The 18588-nt window shown below is 36.4% G+C and overlaps 1 protein-coding gene across 1 annotated transcript; it reads left to right on the top strand.

Moving 5' to 3' along the window:
• Positions 1-5174: 5174 nt before the first annotated feature.
• On the top strand, positions 5175-11052 carry LOC104244473 (serine/threonine-protein kinase PBL34-like). The gene is made up of 6 exons (XM_009799906.2): positions 5175-5870; positions 6347-6681; positions 6793-6928; positions 9712-9848; positions 9919-10042; positions 10362-11052. The coding sequence occupies exons 1-6, from the start codon at positions 5690-5692 to the stop codon at positions 10886-10888; spliced, it is 1440 nt and encodes a 479-aa protein (XP_009798208.1). The 5' UTR covers positions 5175-5689; the 3' UTR covers positions 10889-11052.
• Positions 11053-18588: the final 7536 nt, after the last annotated feature.

Raw genomic sequence — 18588 nt, 5'->3', positions numbered from 1 at the left:
CATATGATATGTACTGCCATAAATAAAATGATTATAATGATACATACCTTAATAAAATATGGCTCAACTTAGCGGGAGTTAAGAATAAAGAGCTTCGTGCTGATAACGTGTTATAAAATAAAAGCAATGCAGTAAAATGTAAACAAGAAGAGATAGAGAGAATGGAGAAGTGTTTTCTTCTTTTACTTTGGTGTAATTTTTCATTGCAATTACATGGCCTTTTATAGGCAAAAAAAGTAAAGATGATGGACATAAAATAGGAAATTTAATCTTTAAGTTATTCACAACATGGGTATCCAATGTAGTATCCAATGTAGTATCCAAAGTAGTATCCAATGTACAAACTATTCATAATAGCAACAACTTTAAGACTATCATTGGCAACAAAAAGAGGCTAGCCCCTAGGAAATTTGCTCTAGTTTATACTTGAAAGTAAAAGAAGCTAAGAAGGTATACCGTAAAAGATAAGAAGGATTGCTCAGAGGGTCATCACTCCCATTTATATGGGTTTGAGTCACCAAAAGAGCAGTAGCTAACGGGTCAAAAGGGAAATCAAAGGGGAGAATGTTATATGTAAGCGTAGGTGCTTGTAAGAGGGGTTGGTAGAATTTAGATAAGTAAATATAACTTGATACTCCCTCCGGTCCACAATAAGTGACCAATTTATTTTTTTGGTTCAAAATAAGTATCCATTTATACAATCAAGAAAGAATTCAATTTGTTTTTACAAAATTATCCTTATGTATATATCCCTAAAAAGTTTTCTTACTCCTCACATTAAATATTTATTTAAGGGTAGTTTAGTCATACTAGGTATTTTTGTATAGATTTAGCATATTTTTAATGGATGTGTCAAAAGTAAATTAGTCACTTATTGTGGACCGGAAGGAGTATAATCATTGAAAAATGCAAGTAAAAGAAAAAAAAAATCTCCTCATTTTTTTAGGCCTAATCTCGCCCAGAAAAGGAGTTTACAATATGCCGACTTGCTTTCCTCTTTCTCTTTTTAATTTTCTCAGCTAATGACACACGTCTTCTTTTCAACATTTAAATAATTGAAACAAATAGTAAATACTTAAAGCTTATCCAAAACAATAATGATTGAGAATTAAGGTATATTTTATTGGTAAAATGCCATAATATGTTTATCTTTCATGTGATCTAATAAAATATGCTTGATAATCACCTCGGCAATACTTTTGGCGGGAGAAGTATTGGACAATATCTAAATAAATTAAAGATAAAGATATCTTTATTCATTAAGAATAAACAATGCGAAGTCTTCTGGGATGGAATAATCTTTATAGCTTAAATCAGAGAAAAGAAAAAAAAAGGAAAAGTAACAGAATTAAAGTTAAAAGATTATTAGATTTAATCAACATACACTGAAATATAAATATTTTAATAATTAAAAGTGCTGTTGTACCAGGTTATTTGACATATTTTTTTGTTACTAAATCCCATTTGTCATGAAAAAAATACTCATAATTCTTTTCTAATTATTTTAGATAATTTGATAATATAAAAATCGCTACATTTATTAATTTTTGATAATTATGTTAGTGCACGAGTTTAGCACATAAACTATAAGCAGAAATGTGCAAAAAAAAAAAAAAAAGTAATGCGCTTGTTTGAGCTCACAACTCATGAAACGACACGTCATCAAGTGAGTCCCCCAACACTTTTCTCCTGACCAATGGTTGCCCACGTTTACAAATTTCTTAGGGTTTGTTTAGGAAGCCGCTAATTAGAATTGGTGTAATTATTAGAATAGTAATTACACAAACTAGTAATTACACAATATATTAATAATGACGATTTGTTTATTTGTCATAACGTAATTATAGTATTACAAGCGTACTGTTTGATTGCACAAGTGTAATTACACAGTTAGATTAAATTTTAAATGAAGAAATTATCAAAACTTAAAGTTAATATAATAAATATACAAACAAACAAACAACAACAACCCAATATAATCCCACTTAGTGGGGTCTGGAGAGGGGTGTACGCAGACCTTACCCCTACCCTAGGGTAGAGAGACTGTTTCCAAATAGACCCCCAACATCCTTCCCTCCAAGAACTTCCCATCTTGCTCTTGGGAGACTCGAACTCACAACCTCTCGGTTGGAAGTGGGGGTTGCTTACCATCAGAGCAACCCCTCTTGTCTTTATAATATAATAAATATATGCCTATAAATAATTTTTTATAAGTGTAAATGATATCAGATTGGTATTTAAGATGCATATTTTTTCTTGAATATACATTAGTTAATAATCATATATTTATAATTAATATTTTAAAAATATTTGATATATATTTTCCAAATTAATAATTTATAACTTAATTAATTATAAAGGCTAAAAACATACGTTTTATAAGAACATCACAGATTTCAAGTTTGATAAAATAAATTAATATTTACAAATATAATGTCTTATATCATTCAAATGTTAATGTTTGACAAAACTAATCTATCAATTCTAACTAAAAAATGAACAATATGATTAACAAGTCAATACTACTAAAACAAGTAAATTGGAACCATAAATATAAGAAAATATTAAAATGCAAAACAATAATAATAATTTAACATATATCAAATTCTAACATAATAATAAGTTCCAATACAGCTTAAGATTAGGAAACATGATAAGTTTATAACTTCATTCAATAATGAAATTCTACTTTAATGACATCACTCATTATATGCCAAGTTTATTAATGACTCATTATTTCTAATATTAGAAGATGTAGTTTCAAAAACTAGAATAATAACGCAGTTACGCCAAATGAAGAGAATAAAATATACAAGCAATTATATAGAATCACAAGAAGTAAAGGTAGATAAATAATGTACAAAGAAAAATATATATTAAAATTAAAAAAGAAATTAAAAAGTAAAACTAAAAAATAAAAAAGTAATGGAAATAAAAAATTATAAAGAAAATAAATTAAAATAAAAATTAAAAGGAAAAAATTAAAAAGTAATCTTGTAATTACACAGTGTAGTTATCACTAATTCTCACCCCCCCTTTGAGAATTGGAAAGTGTAATTACACATCTCCAATTATACCCAATTCCATACTGATCAAGTAATTACTTGGCTAGACAAACATGCTAAACTATGTAATTATACTCAATTATATCCAAATCCAATTCCTAGGTAGCTTTCCAAACACTCTTAATATGTATAAATTTCATTTCCTATATTGGCATCTCTCTTTTTTCAATGTACGGTATGAAGGAAAATACCGCTACAAAAATATATCTTTAATAGAAAATATTACCATGAAAATTGGGTAAATTTTTCTGTATTTGGTTGCATATAAAAAGTAAGCTCCCACTGTAAACAAGGGTCGCAGAAGAACGAATATAATTTTTTTCCACTCTTTATGAGAACCAAATAAGATTAATTTTTATAGAAATAAAAGTTGTAACCGTGCCAAAGTAATGACAAATGTAAGGGACACAAAATGGAAGTTAAAGTTAATAAAAAATGGCAAATGGCACCTATATATACTTGTGTTGTGTCAGTTTGTCACGCCAGTCTTCTTACGTCACTTTTTTTGATTCAGACACTTTAACTTGTTCAAAATCTATATTTTAAACTCCTTCGATCGTTGATCAAGTACATATAACAAAATAATGGTTGAACTGTACAAAGTGGGTGTAATTCACACGAATAATGAGCGTGAATATGGACATTTTAAATCAGAAATAATTAAAATAAGAAGAAAAAAATCATTAAAATAAGAATAAAAAATAAATAAGTAAAAAAAAAAAACCAAAAGAAATATGTCTCTTTTTGTTCCACCCTTTTCGTTCCCCCCACCCCACCCCACCCACCCCACCCCCACCCTTCTTCTTCTTCTTTTTCCACACTACCCCCCTTCCCCCTTCCCCCCCCCCAAAAAAAAATACGCTTCTTTTTCTTCTTCTTCCCCAAGCTCTCCCCTCTCCCCACAACACCCCCCTCCCTTTTCATTTTCCCCCCTGTACGCTTCTCTCCTCCCCAGCTTCTTCTTTCTCCCCTCCCCCTTCTGGTTATGAACATCTCCCCCCTCCCTTCAAAAATTCGGATAACAGATCCTTCCAATTTTTCCTTCTATCTGCATAGATCATATAATATTAGCAGATTCTCATATATTTACATCTAAAAAAAGCAAAAACAAACTCAATCATTATTCAAGTCAATCTTCAACAAAGATGCAAGTCCAAGTTTCAGTTTGATTCGCTTGTGGTTCATCAAAATTTGGATCATTTGCACGAATAGCCACTTTCTTTGCCTGGCCAATTTCATCATTTGAGTAAAAAAAAATACCTAAATGACTATTCATCTACGGAATAGTGGGACAGAGAAAGGAGATGATAATGGAGAAGTGATATGAGATGGACAAGAAAGAAGAAATATGTGAATTTGAGGGTAGAGAGAGCATTGATTTTCTTTTTCGAAAATAGTATATAATAAGTGTTTTTAGTAGATTATAAAAATGATGTGGAATATGATGTGTCATCCGCAAGTAAAATATACACTATTAAAGGGATTTAAAATATAAATTTTAAATAAATTAAAGTGTCTTAATACAAAAAAGTGAAGTACAAAGATTTATATGATAAAGTGAAAAAAGTATATGTGCCGTTTAGATCACCTGCGATAAAAAATGTTAGAATGGAACTCATTTTTATACTTTTGAAGGAAGGAAAAGAATTTCATAATTCAAAGATAAGTTACCTTGACCGCATTCTCCGGGCAGCTCTCGATTTGCTTTTCCACTCTTTGATTCGATTTACATTACAAAAAGGTATAAGAGAGATAATTCACTGTTTGTTTATATTTTCTCTTTTCTTTTTGCTTTATTTTTCATTATACTGTTCTTACTTTATTTTACTCCTTTTTAGAAGAAAAATTTATGCGACATAATTTACTCAGTAAAGAGTTTAAGAAAATAAATATTTTAAATACTTGTAGTTTTAAAATATATATATATATATATATATTATTTTTAAAATATAAAAAATATACTATTATTTTTTAAACTGCATAATAATTTTTTTATCACATATATTGAAAGGAAGATAGTAGTATTTTATTAGACAACAAAAATTCAACAAACGAACATACATTCCACATTTAAATATTTGAGAACTTATTTAATTCTTTCTTTCATTAAGGAGCCAAGAACTGGTCAGCATTTGAGATTTTTGTAGTAAAATATTTGGTTATCGTTAGGGAGCAGACATATTTTGGGTCACTTTTGGAAGTGGAATAATCTGATAGCAACTTTGTTTGCACAGCTTGGTGTAAGTTAGTTCTCTTCTGCTTTAAAGGTCAACAAGTAGGGGAATATGATCTGAATTAAAGTTACCTCTTTTGAAGGCTCTCTCAGCTATACTATATTTTCTGGGTTTTTGGATTTGGCTCTGACAAAGATTGGGGAATATTTATGACCCCCTTTTGCCCATCTGGGTCATGCAAGAATTCGGTTCAAAATGTTCCATTTTGTTATTTTTGGGTGATTTAGGGAACTGAGGTTCAGTTCTTGGTTGATTATTAGGGGTCTTTAGAGATTATAAGATGATATGTTAGGAGACAGGTGACAAATTTTTGGGCCTATTTGTGGGGGGTGGGGGTAGGGTTGGGGTTGGTTTGATGAAACCTGAGTTTGAGTTTAGGGATTTTGGAATATGGGATTAGATGGTAATGGTATAAAGGTGGAGTCTTGTGAATCAAAGGGGAAGAAGAAGAAGAAGGAGAAAGAGGGTGTAGAGGATAGTGGTTGCTGGATTAAGTTGAGGTTTATTGGTGGCTGTATTTCCTCAAAATCTAAAGTTGACAGCTCCATCAGTAGCATCAGCACTAACTGTGGTAATTGAATTGTTTCACTCACTCTGATGAAGCTGCATTCCTAGTTTTGAATTATGATTATGCACTCCATTTTCCGAATTCCTTGAATATTGTTTCCTGTTTAAGCCTTAAAAAATCTGTTGTTAGTATAGTTGTGCAACTACTTGGTGCATTCGTCGTGGTTGAAGTGCACTTGCTGTTAGAGTAGTAGATATTGGTGTTTCGGTGAAATGCTGGTTTGAGTAGCTTTTTTCCTCGCTTTGTCTTTCTTTTGTTTGTTTGTTTGGTTGTTTGTTTGTTTGTTTGTTATTCTCCGTTTTGTGTGTTTAGAATGTTAAGTTGAGCATTAAACATAGAATTCACCTATTATAATTGAAAGAGAAACTATGCGACCCTCTTAAGAATTTTGTGGAACACTGCAAGGTACTAATTAGTTGGTGAATGAACCCTTTTGGTTAATGCCAATGTTGCTAAGTTCTTGCACTTATTATTAGCAGAAAATAAATCCAAAAATGATACAATCAAAGACCAGCCTGTTGCTCCGGTTGTCTCATCAACGACCACAAGTAATGCGGAAAGTAATTCCTCTACCTCTAAACTTGAAGAGGAACTTAGAGTTTCTTCTCGGCTTCGGAAGTTCACATTTAATGATTTGAAGTTGGCCACGAGAAACTTCAGACCAGAATCCCTTCTCGGTGAAGGGGGTTTTGGCTGTGTCTTCAAGGGGTGGATTGAAGAGAATGGGACAGCACCTGTCAAACCTGGGACAGGGCTTACTGTTGCTGTGAAAACTCTAAATCATGATGGGCTTCAGGGTCATAAAGAATGGCTGGTCAGCTTCTTTATTGATTTGATTTCTAAATTATTTTCATAAATTTCCTTGTCCTGTTTGTTTTTTGTTGATTTTTGTTTTAGTTTTAATTGTTAAATTCTAATTTGGCAGGCCGAAGTAAATTATCTTAGTGATCTCATTCATCAAAATTTAGTTAACCTGATTGGCTACTGTATTGAAGATGATCAGAGGCTATTAGTTTATGAATTTATGCCACGAGGGAGCTTGGAAAATCATCTTTTCAGGAGTACGTAATTGACCCTTCTCTAATATGCTTTACATAATTATTTTCTTTAATATATTCAATAATGTTACTAAAGATCTGTTGTAAAAATCGTCTTTCATTTATCACATTGAGATATTTCTGTGATACATTCTTGGTTAAGTTAAAATACAAATGTTAATTCCATGCATATAACTGGTCTCCTTGTCAACATTACTGGCTTTAGTGCAGTGGTAATGTTATTACTTGGATGAGTAAGAGATACTTGTCTTCTCAAACTTTTTGGGAACATAACTTGAGTTCTATTGTTGATGTTCAACTTTCTATGATGATAATATATGACTAAGTGATGTCTCATTTTAAACTAAAACTTATTTTCTATGGTAGAATGCAATTCACGAGCTTGAAAATTTGAATGTCAAAAAGGGTAACATGGGGCTGTCTTTATATTTAAAAGAAAAGCTAAGATGGGCCTGTAGGATATAGAATCTCTCTCATGGATTGTATTTCCTATTTTCTAATGTTTGTTACCTGAATAATCATGGAAACAATCTTTTATGGGGAAATGCATTTCGCACTACCGGGGTAAAGCTAACTTATGTCTTTAAGGCCACCAATTTGCGCCCTACAACAACAACAACAACAACATACCCAGTATAATCCCACATAGTGGGGTCTGGGGAGGGTAGTGTGTACGTAGACCTTGCCCCTACCTTGTGGAGGTAGAGAGGCTGCTTCCAATAGACCCTCGGCTCAGGGCAATTTGCGCCCTACTGCTTATCAAAAAAATTTCCAGCTCTACTACCAAAATATTAGTTGTCTGATTGTCATATAACCCCTTTAAGCACCTGTCAGGTGTCAATACCCACTGTCGTGATTCACTACAGCTATAACTCCTACTAACAAGTTTTTGTTGTAACATATCTGCTGAGGATTTTTCCTGTCTAAATTATTTTGTACCAACTTACGAACAATCACTATGACTTATTTATTAGCTGCTAATCTCCTGCTTCCGGGCAGGATTGAGAGCAGCTTCTTCGTAGTTACATTCTCTTGATTAGGGAAATATCTTTAGTGTTTACTAATTCAAGCTAGCATGATCATCCACTTGGAGATTCGATCATGTCCTCGACGTCACTGAGTTAGGCTCCTGCATTAATTTAAAGTGATGGTGTTTGTCATCTTCATTTTCTTCAGAAAAGAAACTTCCAATCATTTGTCCGTTGCATTCAGGTAACTCAGGTGCTCTAGTGAACAAGTGGAATTGTTGCCGTAGATCATTGTTGGTTACCTTAGCTCGAATTTCCAGCCTTCTTTTTTTCTGCTACATGACTCGAAACACCAACTTTAAGCTCGAACTTTGGCTCAACCGAGCCTACAAGTTCTGACTTGAGTTCTTCTTGCTTGGAGATTGTAATACTTGTCTCAAGCTTGATCTTGGCCAGCACGGTTCTTTGCCACACTCAATGCTTGCTGCACTAGGACTTTCGTTTCCAGTTAACCAAAAGAAATGAAGTGGCCAAAGAACTCTATCGATGATAAAGATTATAATGACAAGATTGAACGACTGATTCTCATTGGTATCAGCAAGGAAACCTACTTCTGTATCTGAAAGCTGAGGCCTTAAAACAACAATACCTATCAAAGTCAAATCGACATCATTCCTGCTGACATGATCTTCTTCTCTCTTTTGTACTAGGACACTTGTTGTCTGAAACTTCTCCGATTCAAGAATGCTGATGAATAAAGGTAAGGACTGGTTATCTGATATAGGTAGTAGTGGCTGATGGTGATAAATGAGGTGGTGTCTAGGGTTAGAGGTGATAAGAAAGGGGTATGGCAGCTAGAGCCGGAAATAATGAGAGTTCAGAAAAATCATATTATATTCTTTGACTTTTAAGTTTTATATGAGGGAGGAATAGTCAATTTAAGCATCCCAATTTGGAAGCACATCAAAAACATTTTAATAAAAAGATTATAGAGATAATAGGATTGAGTAACCTTTTTTTTTTTTTTTTTGATCGAGTTAGCCTAGAACTCTTAGAAAAACCTACTCGAGAAGCCTCGTGCCCCACTAAATGCGGCATCTATTCTTGGCGTCATTTTCTCTTAGAAACTTGTTGGTATTTGTTCAATGGAAATTGGTCAGTTAACTTGCTTGCTTCCATTGCACTGCTATTGCTAAAAATCCTTGATCGTCGATTGGCAATAGTAGGCTATATACCTTTCTGCTGAGAGAGTCATGCAGAAGCATTTTCTAAATTTTCTATGCTTCAGCAGTTGGTAATTGTCCATTTAACTGAGTTGGTTGGAAGAAAGGGAAATTGGGGGAGGTTGCCTTTCATGGGAAAGGAAAAAATGATTTCATACAAAAAAGTAACCTTGAAAGGGAGCCTTGGAGCAACCGTAAGGTTGTCTTGTCTCTGTGTGGCCTATAGGTCACAGGTTCGAGCCGTGGAATCAACCACTGATGCTTTAGGATAGGCTGCAAATATCACCCTCCTTGGGGTGTGGCCCTTCTCCCGACCCTGCGTGAATGCGGGATACTTCGTGCAGTGGGCTGCCCTACAAAAAAATAACCTTACACTGGTTTCTGTGTTGATCATGCTTTTTGGTGTAACCAAAAGATGGCTTTTATTTTTTCACTTTTCCTCTTATTCAGAATTGAAGCCTGACTTTTTTATAAGTGATGGTGCATTTAGACTTGTGAATTGCTAGAGCAAATGGTATGTCCTTATGAGTACTATTGAAGTAAAACTTCTTGTGTTCTGTTGCATACTTAGTGCTGATGATGTATTTATCTTTAGGGTCCCTGCCCCTTCCATGGTCTATCCGCATGAAGATAGCTCTTGGTGCGGCAAAAGGTCTTGCTTTTCTTCACGAGGAAGCAGAAAGACCAGTGATATACCGTGATTTCAAAACATCCAACATTCTGCTGGATGCGGTATGTTCAGACACATTGTTAAATTGGTCTCTCCAGTCATCATCATCGTTCTAATTACATGTTTTATCAGGATTACAATGCCAAACTTTCTGATTTTGGACTTGCCAAAGATGGTCCGGAGGGTGACAAAACTCACGTTTCTACGCGTGTCATGGGAACATATGGTTATGCAGCCCCGGAGTATGTGATGACAGGTAAGACTGAGCCTTGGTAGTTCTCTTTTCTTACAATGTTAATGCACATTCGACTCGAACGGCCAAGTCAACGTCATCAAATGCTGCTAAAGCTTTTTATACTGGTCACCTTTCCACAACCAAAAAAAAAAAAACAAGGAAAAAAATACTTTTTATTCTGGTCTCCTTTCCCCGAAAAATTGAGACTTTTTTACTGGTCCAAAACATGTACCCGAGTTGAAGAATCTTGTAAATTTTTGACATCTTTGGCTAAAACGTGCATTAGCTGGCTGATTGATTCCTACTACTGATTAAAGTGTGTGCACTGCTCTTGTTGCAGGACATCTGACGTCAAAGAGTGACGTGTACAGTTTTGGTGTAGTTCTGCTTGAAATGATAACAGGTAGGAGATCAATGGACAAGAACCGGCCCAACGGCGAACACAACCTTGTTGAGTGGGCGCGGCCACAACTGGGTGAAAGGAGAAGATTTTACCGCTTGATAGATCCTAGACTTGAAGGTCATTTTTCTATTAAAGGCGCCCAAAAAGCTGCACAGTTGGCTGCTCGGTGCCTTAGCCGGGATTCCAAAGTCAGACCTATGATGAGTGAAGTAGTTGAAGCCTTAAAGCCATTACCAAGTCTCAAGGACATGGCAAGTTCATCCTACTATTTTCAGACCATGCAAGCGGACCGAGTTGGGTTCAGCCCAAATACCAAAGATGGCCTTAGAACACAGAGAACATTCTCAAGGAATGGACAACTGCCTCCAAGAAGTCTCTCAATTCCAAATGGTTCTCATGCTTCTCCACATCACTATCAGTTTCCTCAGAATTCACCTAAACCAAAGCCAGAAGGCAAATCTTAGAACTGGATTGTTGGCTCCCCTACTAGCAGAGGAAGAACAGTAAATTTTTTAATCATGTTTTGATCTTTCAATATGCATTGACTCCTAACGGAGCTCAAGTCCATGGAGTAAATATTTGTCGTCAGATAAATTGGGTTCTCTCTCTCCCTCTCTTTTTGGATCAATTGATGGTTGGAATGGGGTAGTTCACTAAAATTTATGGGAAGGTATACCTCGTCCGCAGCCCGAAAATGGTTGGATAGTGAGAAGTGTTACACCTCCTTTTTCACCTACACCCCCCGGAAGGTGATGTATAAAGGAGTTTTTCCAATTAAAGGACAATCGAAACGAGATTTATTGTTAAAAGTTTCAGAGTCGCCACTTGGGATAATTTATAGTCTCCCAAGTCACCGGTTCAAAATCCCGAATCGAAGAAAAGATTGATTCTGTATTACAGTCCGCGAACCAGAAATCCAGATAAGGAATTATGTTAACTCGGGAGAGGGTGTTAGGCATTCCCGAGTTCCGTGGTTTTAGCACGGTCGCTCAACTGTTATATTCAGCTTAATTATCTGATTTTAAACAATTATGAACATATGTGCAAATTTTAACTTTATGCCGCTTTGAATTACTTTTAAGGAAGATTGCAGCGTCATTTAAAATACGTCTTGAACCATGTCACATAAATGCACCCGCGACTCTCGACATATTTTATCTAATGTTGTTGAGATTTGGATTTGGGTCACATAAATGTGCACCCGAGTTTAGGAAGGTAATTTATTAAAATAGCGTGCCTAAAACAATTATGAATTTGCAACTTTGCGAGGGCCATGGAAATTTGCTAAATGGCGCACCTCAAATTCTAAGGATCAAAACGAAGTTAGTTAAAATGAGGGCCATGCAATTGTCACTTTTGTAAGCATGGCACACCTCAATCTATTCTAATTAAAGCGTCTATAAACTAGTATATGTGGGCCATAAGCTATTCTTGTTTAAGATGGCGCACTCTCACTAACCAAACCAACTAAATGAAATTTGAAGAAAACTATTGGTTGCTTTTAAGTCAATGCTCAAACCCAACTTATTAAATATAAGGCTATCTGTACTTCATCTTTCAAAGCTTGGGCCTAAATTGAGGCCCAAATATCAACTGCAAAGAAGGAGTCAAGAATGCAAGAGCATATAACCCCACTGGCCCATGTCTTCTGGTTTAGGCCATGCACTCAAAACAAATGTTAATTCCCTTACTGGACTTACTTAAGCCCCATTTTCAGACAAAACCAATTGCTGGCATAAACATTATCAAAATGCAAATCTAATCGAGACACGCTATTGTATTAACGATTCCATCTCTAAATTCCAATATGCAAGTACAAGTCAACTGACATGAACTTGCAATTTTATCCCAGCCTCATTTTTGGGTCAAATTTACAAAGTGAAAGGCCTTACGATAACAAACCAAGTCATTGGGCTCATGAGACAAGCCCGAGAACCTGTAACATATTACCCTCTTTACTGAAACCATGCTGATACCATAATTGACGAAATGCTCATGCTTTCATTTTAAATTTTCTTAAACTAACTTCCTACAAACAAACATATGGGATTGGAACTGACATAGACCAAAAAACTACTTTAACTAAATACAATACCATGACGCCTTTCAGAGTGCAAAGCAGAGTCATGGACACCACTCAATACAACAAACCTTGATTTCAAACCAAGACAACTATCTGACACCTTCAAGCAGTTTCCCCTTACAAAAATGTTTAACAGTTCGTTCATACAAATAAGATTCAAACACTATCACAATATCCCCATACTTTGAAATTACACATTTAATCTAAACAACTAAATCATTCTAAGCTACTATCATAAGTAAACAAACCAACATGAACCAGAAACTGGACTGCCACAAAACTGAAGCATTTAATTGCACATAATAATAGTAACCAACAATAATTACACCAAAAATTCAATGTTTTCATTTAAGCTTCAAATTGAATTTCCAGATCTTCATACATGCTAGTCAATATTCAGTTCCATGGCAAATTTTTGAGGGCATACCTGGAGATTGCCAAAAGGAAAAGAGGTGAAAGCACGAAACAACAACAACAGCAGAACTCAGCAACAAGAAATGAACCAGAAAACCAATTTTGAAACCCAACAATGAGGTACAATAGCCCAGAAACTAACTTCAGTCGAATAATAAACCAGAAATCTTCCAACCAATCTCGATCTCAAACCATTTCACACCCAAATAAAGCATACATTGCTTCAGCAAATTGAGGATCCCAAATTTTAAGCAGGAAAAGCTTTATGAAACAGTGTTCTCCTCCAGTTTTTTAGCCGTTTTTTTGTTTTTCTAGGATTTCTTATCTCTTCAGCTCTTGGGTCTTTTTTTTTCTGCCTTGAATGACAGGCTTTGGATACCTTTATAGGCAAGCTACTAGGGCAGACTCCAGGAGTCAATTTTTACACTTCAACCCTTTTTATATTTTCATTTTTGCTTAGGAAACCTTAGTTTAAAAATCAGATTTACCAATTAGCCCCCACCCCAACTTCCTAGAAGCTTCCCCAGTCAGTTACAAAGAGATTCCCAAGCCTAGACTACCCAAATTACCCCTTAATGACCCTGTTATTACCTGAAGGAACCGGACAGAGCATGGGTCGATTCGACCCAATTAAATTAATTCAGGTTCGGCCCAAACAAGTAAATCAAAAGATCAGAGGCATAAACCCAAACCCAAACCAAGTCGAATTGATTGAAACAAATGCTCATAACAGAGACGAGTCTGAACAACTTCAAAAACAGAAATCAAGTACTGGGCTAAAATTAAAGAAATTACCAGATAAAACCAACCTAATTAATCAAGCTAAGTGACCTAATATTTTAAAATAACATGCATAATAAACAACCCATAAACGAGCACAAAAGATCTAACAGGACAACAAATAATAGAAGAAACGAAGGAGTAGAGAAGGAAAAGAACTGAGAAGAAGAAAAGAGACATACCCAAGAGGACCCGGACAAAAGGGCCTAAGGAACAAACAGCCTTCAACTCATCGATTCTGGACCGATCCGAAGTTAATCGTAGGTTCTTAATACAAGAACACACGAGTAACATCGATTTAGCCCTAAAATCTTTTAACCCTCGCCGATTCTGACCTTTGAACTTTTAGGGTTGTCCCTTCAAATCCAGATTCGAGGAGCTTCACTAATATTCGAAGGAAACATAGTGGATTTCTGGAATGAGGGTGAGACGAGGGTTCAGGGGTGTTACTTTGGTGGTGCATGGCATTGGCGCCGCCGGGCTAAGGCGGTGGGAATTACGGCGGCGTCGCTAGGGTTTATCAGGGATAAGAGGGCTCTGAGAGGTGAGAGAGGGACGATGAGTGAGGGGTAAGGGGGGCAGTTCAGACATTTAAATACTCAAATGACCCCACTTCCCAACCATTGAATGAGCCGGGGATGGAGGGCCAGGATTAATTCGACACTGGTGAACTCGAAACGACGTAGTAATGCCCCCACACTACGTCGTTTAGTCAGGCTGGCTTGGACTGGGTGCAGTAACGGGTTTGGGCCGGGTATTAGCAGAATATTTTTTGGGCATGGGGGGAAATTCAATTGATAAGCCCAAAATTCAAATTCTCTTGTTTCAAAACCTTTTTTTTTTCAATTTCAAGTTTTCTTTTTCTTTTTTTTTTCAAAATTAAAAATTAAAAATAAAACCTAAATTAAATCCCAAACCAAATTATCCTATCAAATTAAATTAACTAACTCTAAATAATTACCACAACTAATTAAAAACCAAATTCAAGGAAAAATTACCAAAATTCGAGATTAAAATTAAAAAGTGCCAAATAAACTATTTTTTGTGATTTTTCCCATTTTTATAAAATAACTAATTTGTTAATTAATCCTAAATGTCGAATTAAATCCTAAATGCAAATGCAACATATTTTTTTTATATTTTTCACTAATTAAAATGCACAAACAAAATGCAAACAATTAACAGAAAATGCCACGAAAATCCACAAAATTGCAAACACAGAAAGAAATTATTTTGTTTTAAATTTATTGGAGTAATTCATATAGGGCAAAAATCACGTGCTCACAGCTGCCCCTCTTTGCTTGGAAGCACGAAGAGTTTTCGTGCAAAGATAAAGTGAGCGAATACGAGCGATTTTTGCCCGTTTGAATACTCTGTGGGAAGTATTTTTGAAAGATTTGACTGCACTCTGCTTCCGAGGTTACCTACATATCCTTGGCTAAAAAGGAATCAGGTTAGTGTAGTTCGGAAAGTTTTGGTAGCTGAGACTACCATGAAGCTGAGATTTCACTATTGCTGTTGTTGCTGCTGCTGCTTACTGCATCCCCTTATTGCACCATGATAAAATAAGAAGAAGCTAGACTATGCTATGATCTATGCATTACAAAATCCTATCTGTAACTTCAGACTTGCTCTGGTAGTTCTTGTTGCCTTGTTGACTTAGATTCTCCCGGTGGAATCGTTTTGTTGCCGCCTTGAATTGTAATCTGAGATGTTTTCCATTTCTCCAGGTGGATGCCTGACTGCCAACATGCACTTTGAGATGTTTTTTTCTTCTCTCCAGATGGACGCTTGACTGCTGAACTTGAATGTATTCCCTGCTCTCCAGGCGGGCTCCTGATTGATGAACTTGAAATGTATTTCCTGCTCTCTAGGCGGGCTCCTGATTGCTGAACTTGAATGTATTCCCTGCTCTCCAGGCGGGCTCCTGATTGCTGAACTTGAAATGTATTACCTGCTCTCCAGGCGGGCTCCTGACTTCTAACTTGAAATGTATTCCCTGCTTTCCAGGCGGGCTCCTGACTTCTAACTTGAAATGTATTCCCTGCTTTTCAGGCGGGCTCTTGATTGCTGAACTTGAAATGTATTCCCTGCTCTCCAGGCGGGCTCCTGACTGCTGAACTTGAAATGTATTCCCTGCTCTCCAGGCGGGCTCCTGACTGCTGACTTGGAATGTATTCCCTGCTCTCTAGGCGAGCTCCTGACTGCTGAACCTGAAATGTATTCCCTGCTCTCCAGGCGGGCTCCTGACTGCTGACTTGAAATATATTCCCTGCTCTCCAGGCGGGCTCCTGACTGCTGACTTGAAATGTATTCCTTGCTCTCCAGACGGGCTCCTGACTTAAACAAAATAGACAAAAATAAAGGAAATTTTTCTGCCCCAGTTTGGGTATCTGGGCACATATGTAAGTGTAAAACGAACCACATTACCAAATATCAATAAGAACTTGAAAACTAAAACTTGAGTTATACTCCCTTGTTCTCTAGGTAGGCTCTTGATTGCTGACTTGAGATGTATTCCCTACTCTCCAGGCGGGCTCCTGACTGCTAAACTTGAATGTATTCCCTGCTCTCCATGCGGGCTCCTGACTACTAGACTTGAATGTATTCCCTGCTCTCCAGGCGGGCTCCTGACTGCTGAACTGAAATGTATTCCCTGCTCTCTAGGCGGGCTCCTGACTTCAACGAAATATACAAAAACAAAGAAAATTCTCTGCCCCAGTTTGGTGGCTGGGCACAGATGTGAGTGCAAAACTAAATCATGTTACCAAGTATTACTAAGAATTTGAAAGCTAGGTCCCATTATCTAGGGGGGTCCTGACAATTCTTAACTAAACGACAATTTTAAATCTAAGCTATATCTTCTAAATGTGTGACTTCTGCTAAATTTTGTTATCTAAGGGGGTCTTTAAACTACTCTCCATTATCTAGGAGGGTCCTGAAAATCAAAGGTCAAATTTTTTCTTAAGAGTGACAACTTTTATGGCTGAATTATACTACCCTACAACAGAATTTACGCTAAATGTTGTTATCTAATCGAAATCTTAAAGCTAAGTCCCATTATTTAGGAGGGTCATGAAAACTCCTAATTGAATCATATCTCGAACATGCAAACTTCTAAACCAGCTTATATTCCTTTGGGATACATTTATGCTAGATTACGCTATTTCTGAACTAGGTCCCATTTTCCAGGAGGGTCCTGAAAATCAAAAATCAAACCTGTTTGGTGACTGCCTTTCTCCGCGGAGGGTTTCTCCGAAACAACTGAAATTTCCTGCCCCCGTTTTAATCAAAGAAAAATCTTGTCAGTCTAAAAATATGGTGGTTGGTTTGTGGCCTTGACTTTGAGGGCGATTGCTCCTTCACTTCTCATGATAACCGAATTCCACTCGAAGACTTTGCTTGTTCCTTGACTAATCACTTTCTCTGCCATCCTTATCACAGAAAATACCTCTTCTCCGTTCAGACCCAATACCCTCTATCTGTTGCATTACTCATGAACTGACATTTACCAACCTTTGTGTCTCCCATGAATCCCAAAGCACGTCAATTACCGTCCACTCAATGTGCATGCTGTTCTTTCCTGACTTAACCCACTGGCATTGGCCTTGAGGTCTATTGCTCCTTCACTTGCCATGATAACTTTGATTTCCACTTGGAAGACCTTGCTTGTTATTGGTTAACCACTTTCTCTGTCAATCTTATCATAGAAAATACCCTTAATCTATTCGCCTAACACCCTCCATCTGTTGCATTGTCCATGAATTGATATGTACCAAACCTTTTGTGTTTCACCGAAAATACCTTTGATTCGTTCACCTAACACCCTCCATCTTGTTGCATTGTTCATGAATTGATATGTACCAAGCCTTTGTATTTCACAAGGATCCCAAAACATGTTGATTATTACCAGCTCAATGTGCTTGTTGTTCTTTTCTGACTTATGCCACTTTGATGTGTTGGCCAGATCCCGTTTTGTGCAATTGGAAAGCTGGTGGCAAATTTTGAAGTCATTTCTCACTTATTCTGACCAAACGGACTCAGGAAGAAGAAGTAAACAAGACAAAAGGAACAGAGTAAAGGACAAAGGAAAGAGATGGTTCCTAACAAGAGAACTATAAAGTAGGAACCTATCAGATGTGGATACCAACTCTAATGACCATGAAATACACATGTTGATTAAGTGGCCTAATCTATCAAACAAGTCTGATGTTCAACTCTTGTTATACCCCTGAACCGTGAAACTGGACTTCAATGCTCTGATTATCCAATCTGATTCACAATCCTTATTCGACTTGTAGTGCCCGAAAGGTTTTCACCATCAAGCCCCTCTCATTCTGTTCTTTCTCTCAACTTATCGTTGCCTTACGGTGCCCGCGAGAGTTTTTACCAATAAGACTCTCTCATTTTTGGATTTCTCTCAGCTCTCGTCGCCCTACGGTGCCCGTGAGGGTTTTCACCAATAAGACTCTCTCATTTTCATTATTTTTCTGCTTGGACCAAAGTGGTGCCCCTGATATGAATTACCTCTCCTTACTTGACTTGGCATCTCTCGAAGACTGATCGAAAGGTCTTTCTTTGGACCGTAACGTGGGTTTTTGGATAGGGTTAAAAAGAAAGGATATCAATGGCTCAAAACAATTCACATGGGTTCAAAATTACAACTTTCAAAATTAGATTTCTTACAACAACCACAACTTCTGCCCCAGTTTCTTGCTTGGGGACTTTGGATTTTTATTTTGATGAGACTGAACTGTGAGGCTGCCTACGTATCCTTAAAAGGAATCAGGTCGAACGTAGTTCATGACATATGAATTACTTTGTTGTTGTGATTTTCTCTTTTCTCTTTCTTTTCTTTCTCTTTTTTGCTTTTTTCACTTTTTGTTG

This window comes from Nicotiana sylvestris, chromosome 4 (assembly GCF_000393655.2).
Source record: "Nicotiana sylvestris chromosome 4, ASM39365v2, whole genome shotgun sequence".
NCBI classification, from domain to species: domain Eukaryota; kingdom Viridiplantae; phylum Streptophyta; class Magnoliopsida; order Solanales; family Solanaceae; genus Nicotiana; species Nicotiana sylvestris.
This window is presented reverse-complemented; position numbering and strand designations above follow the sequence as displayed.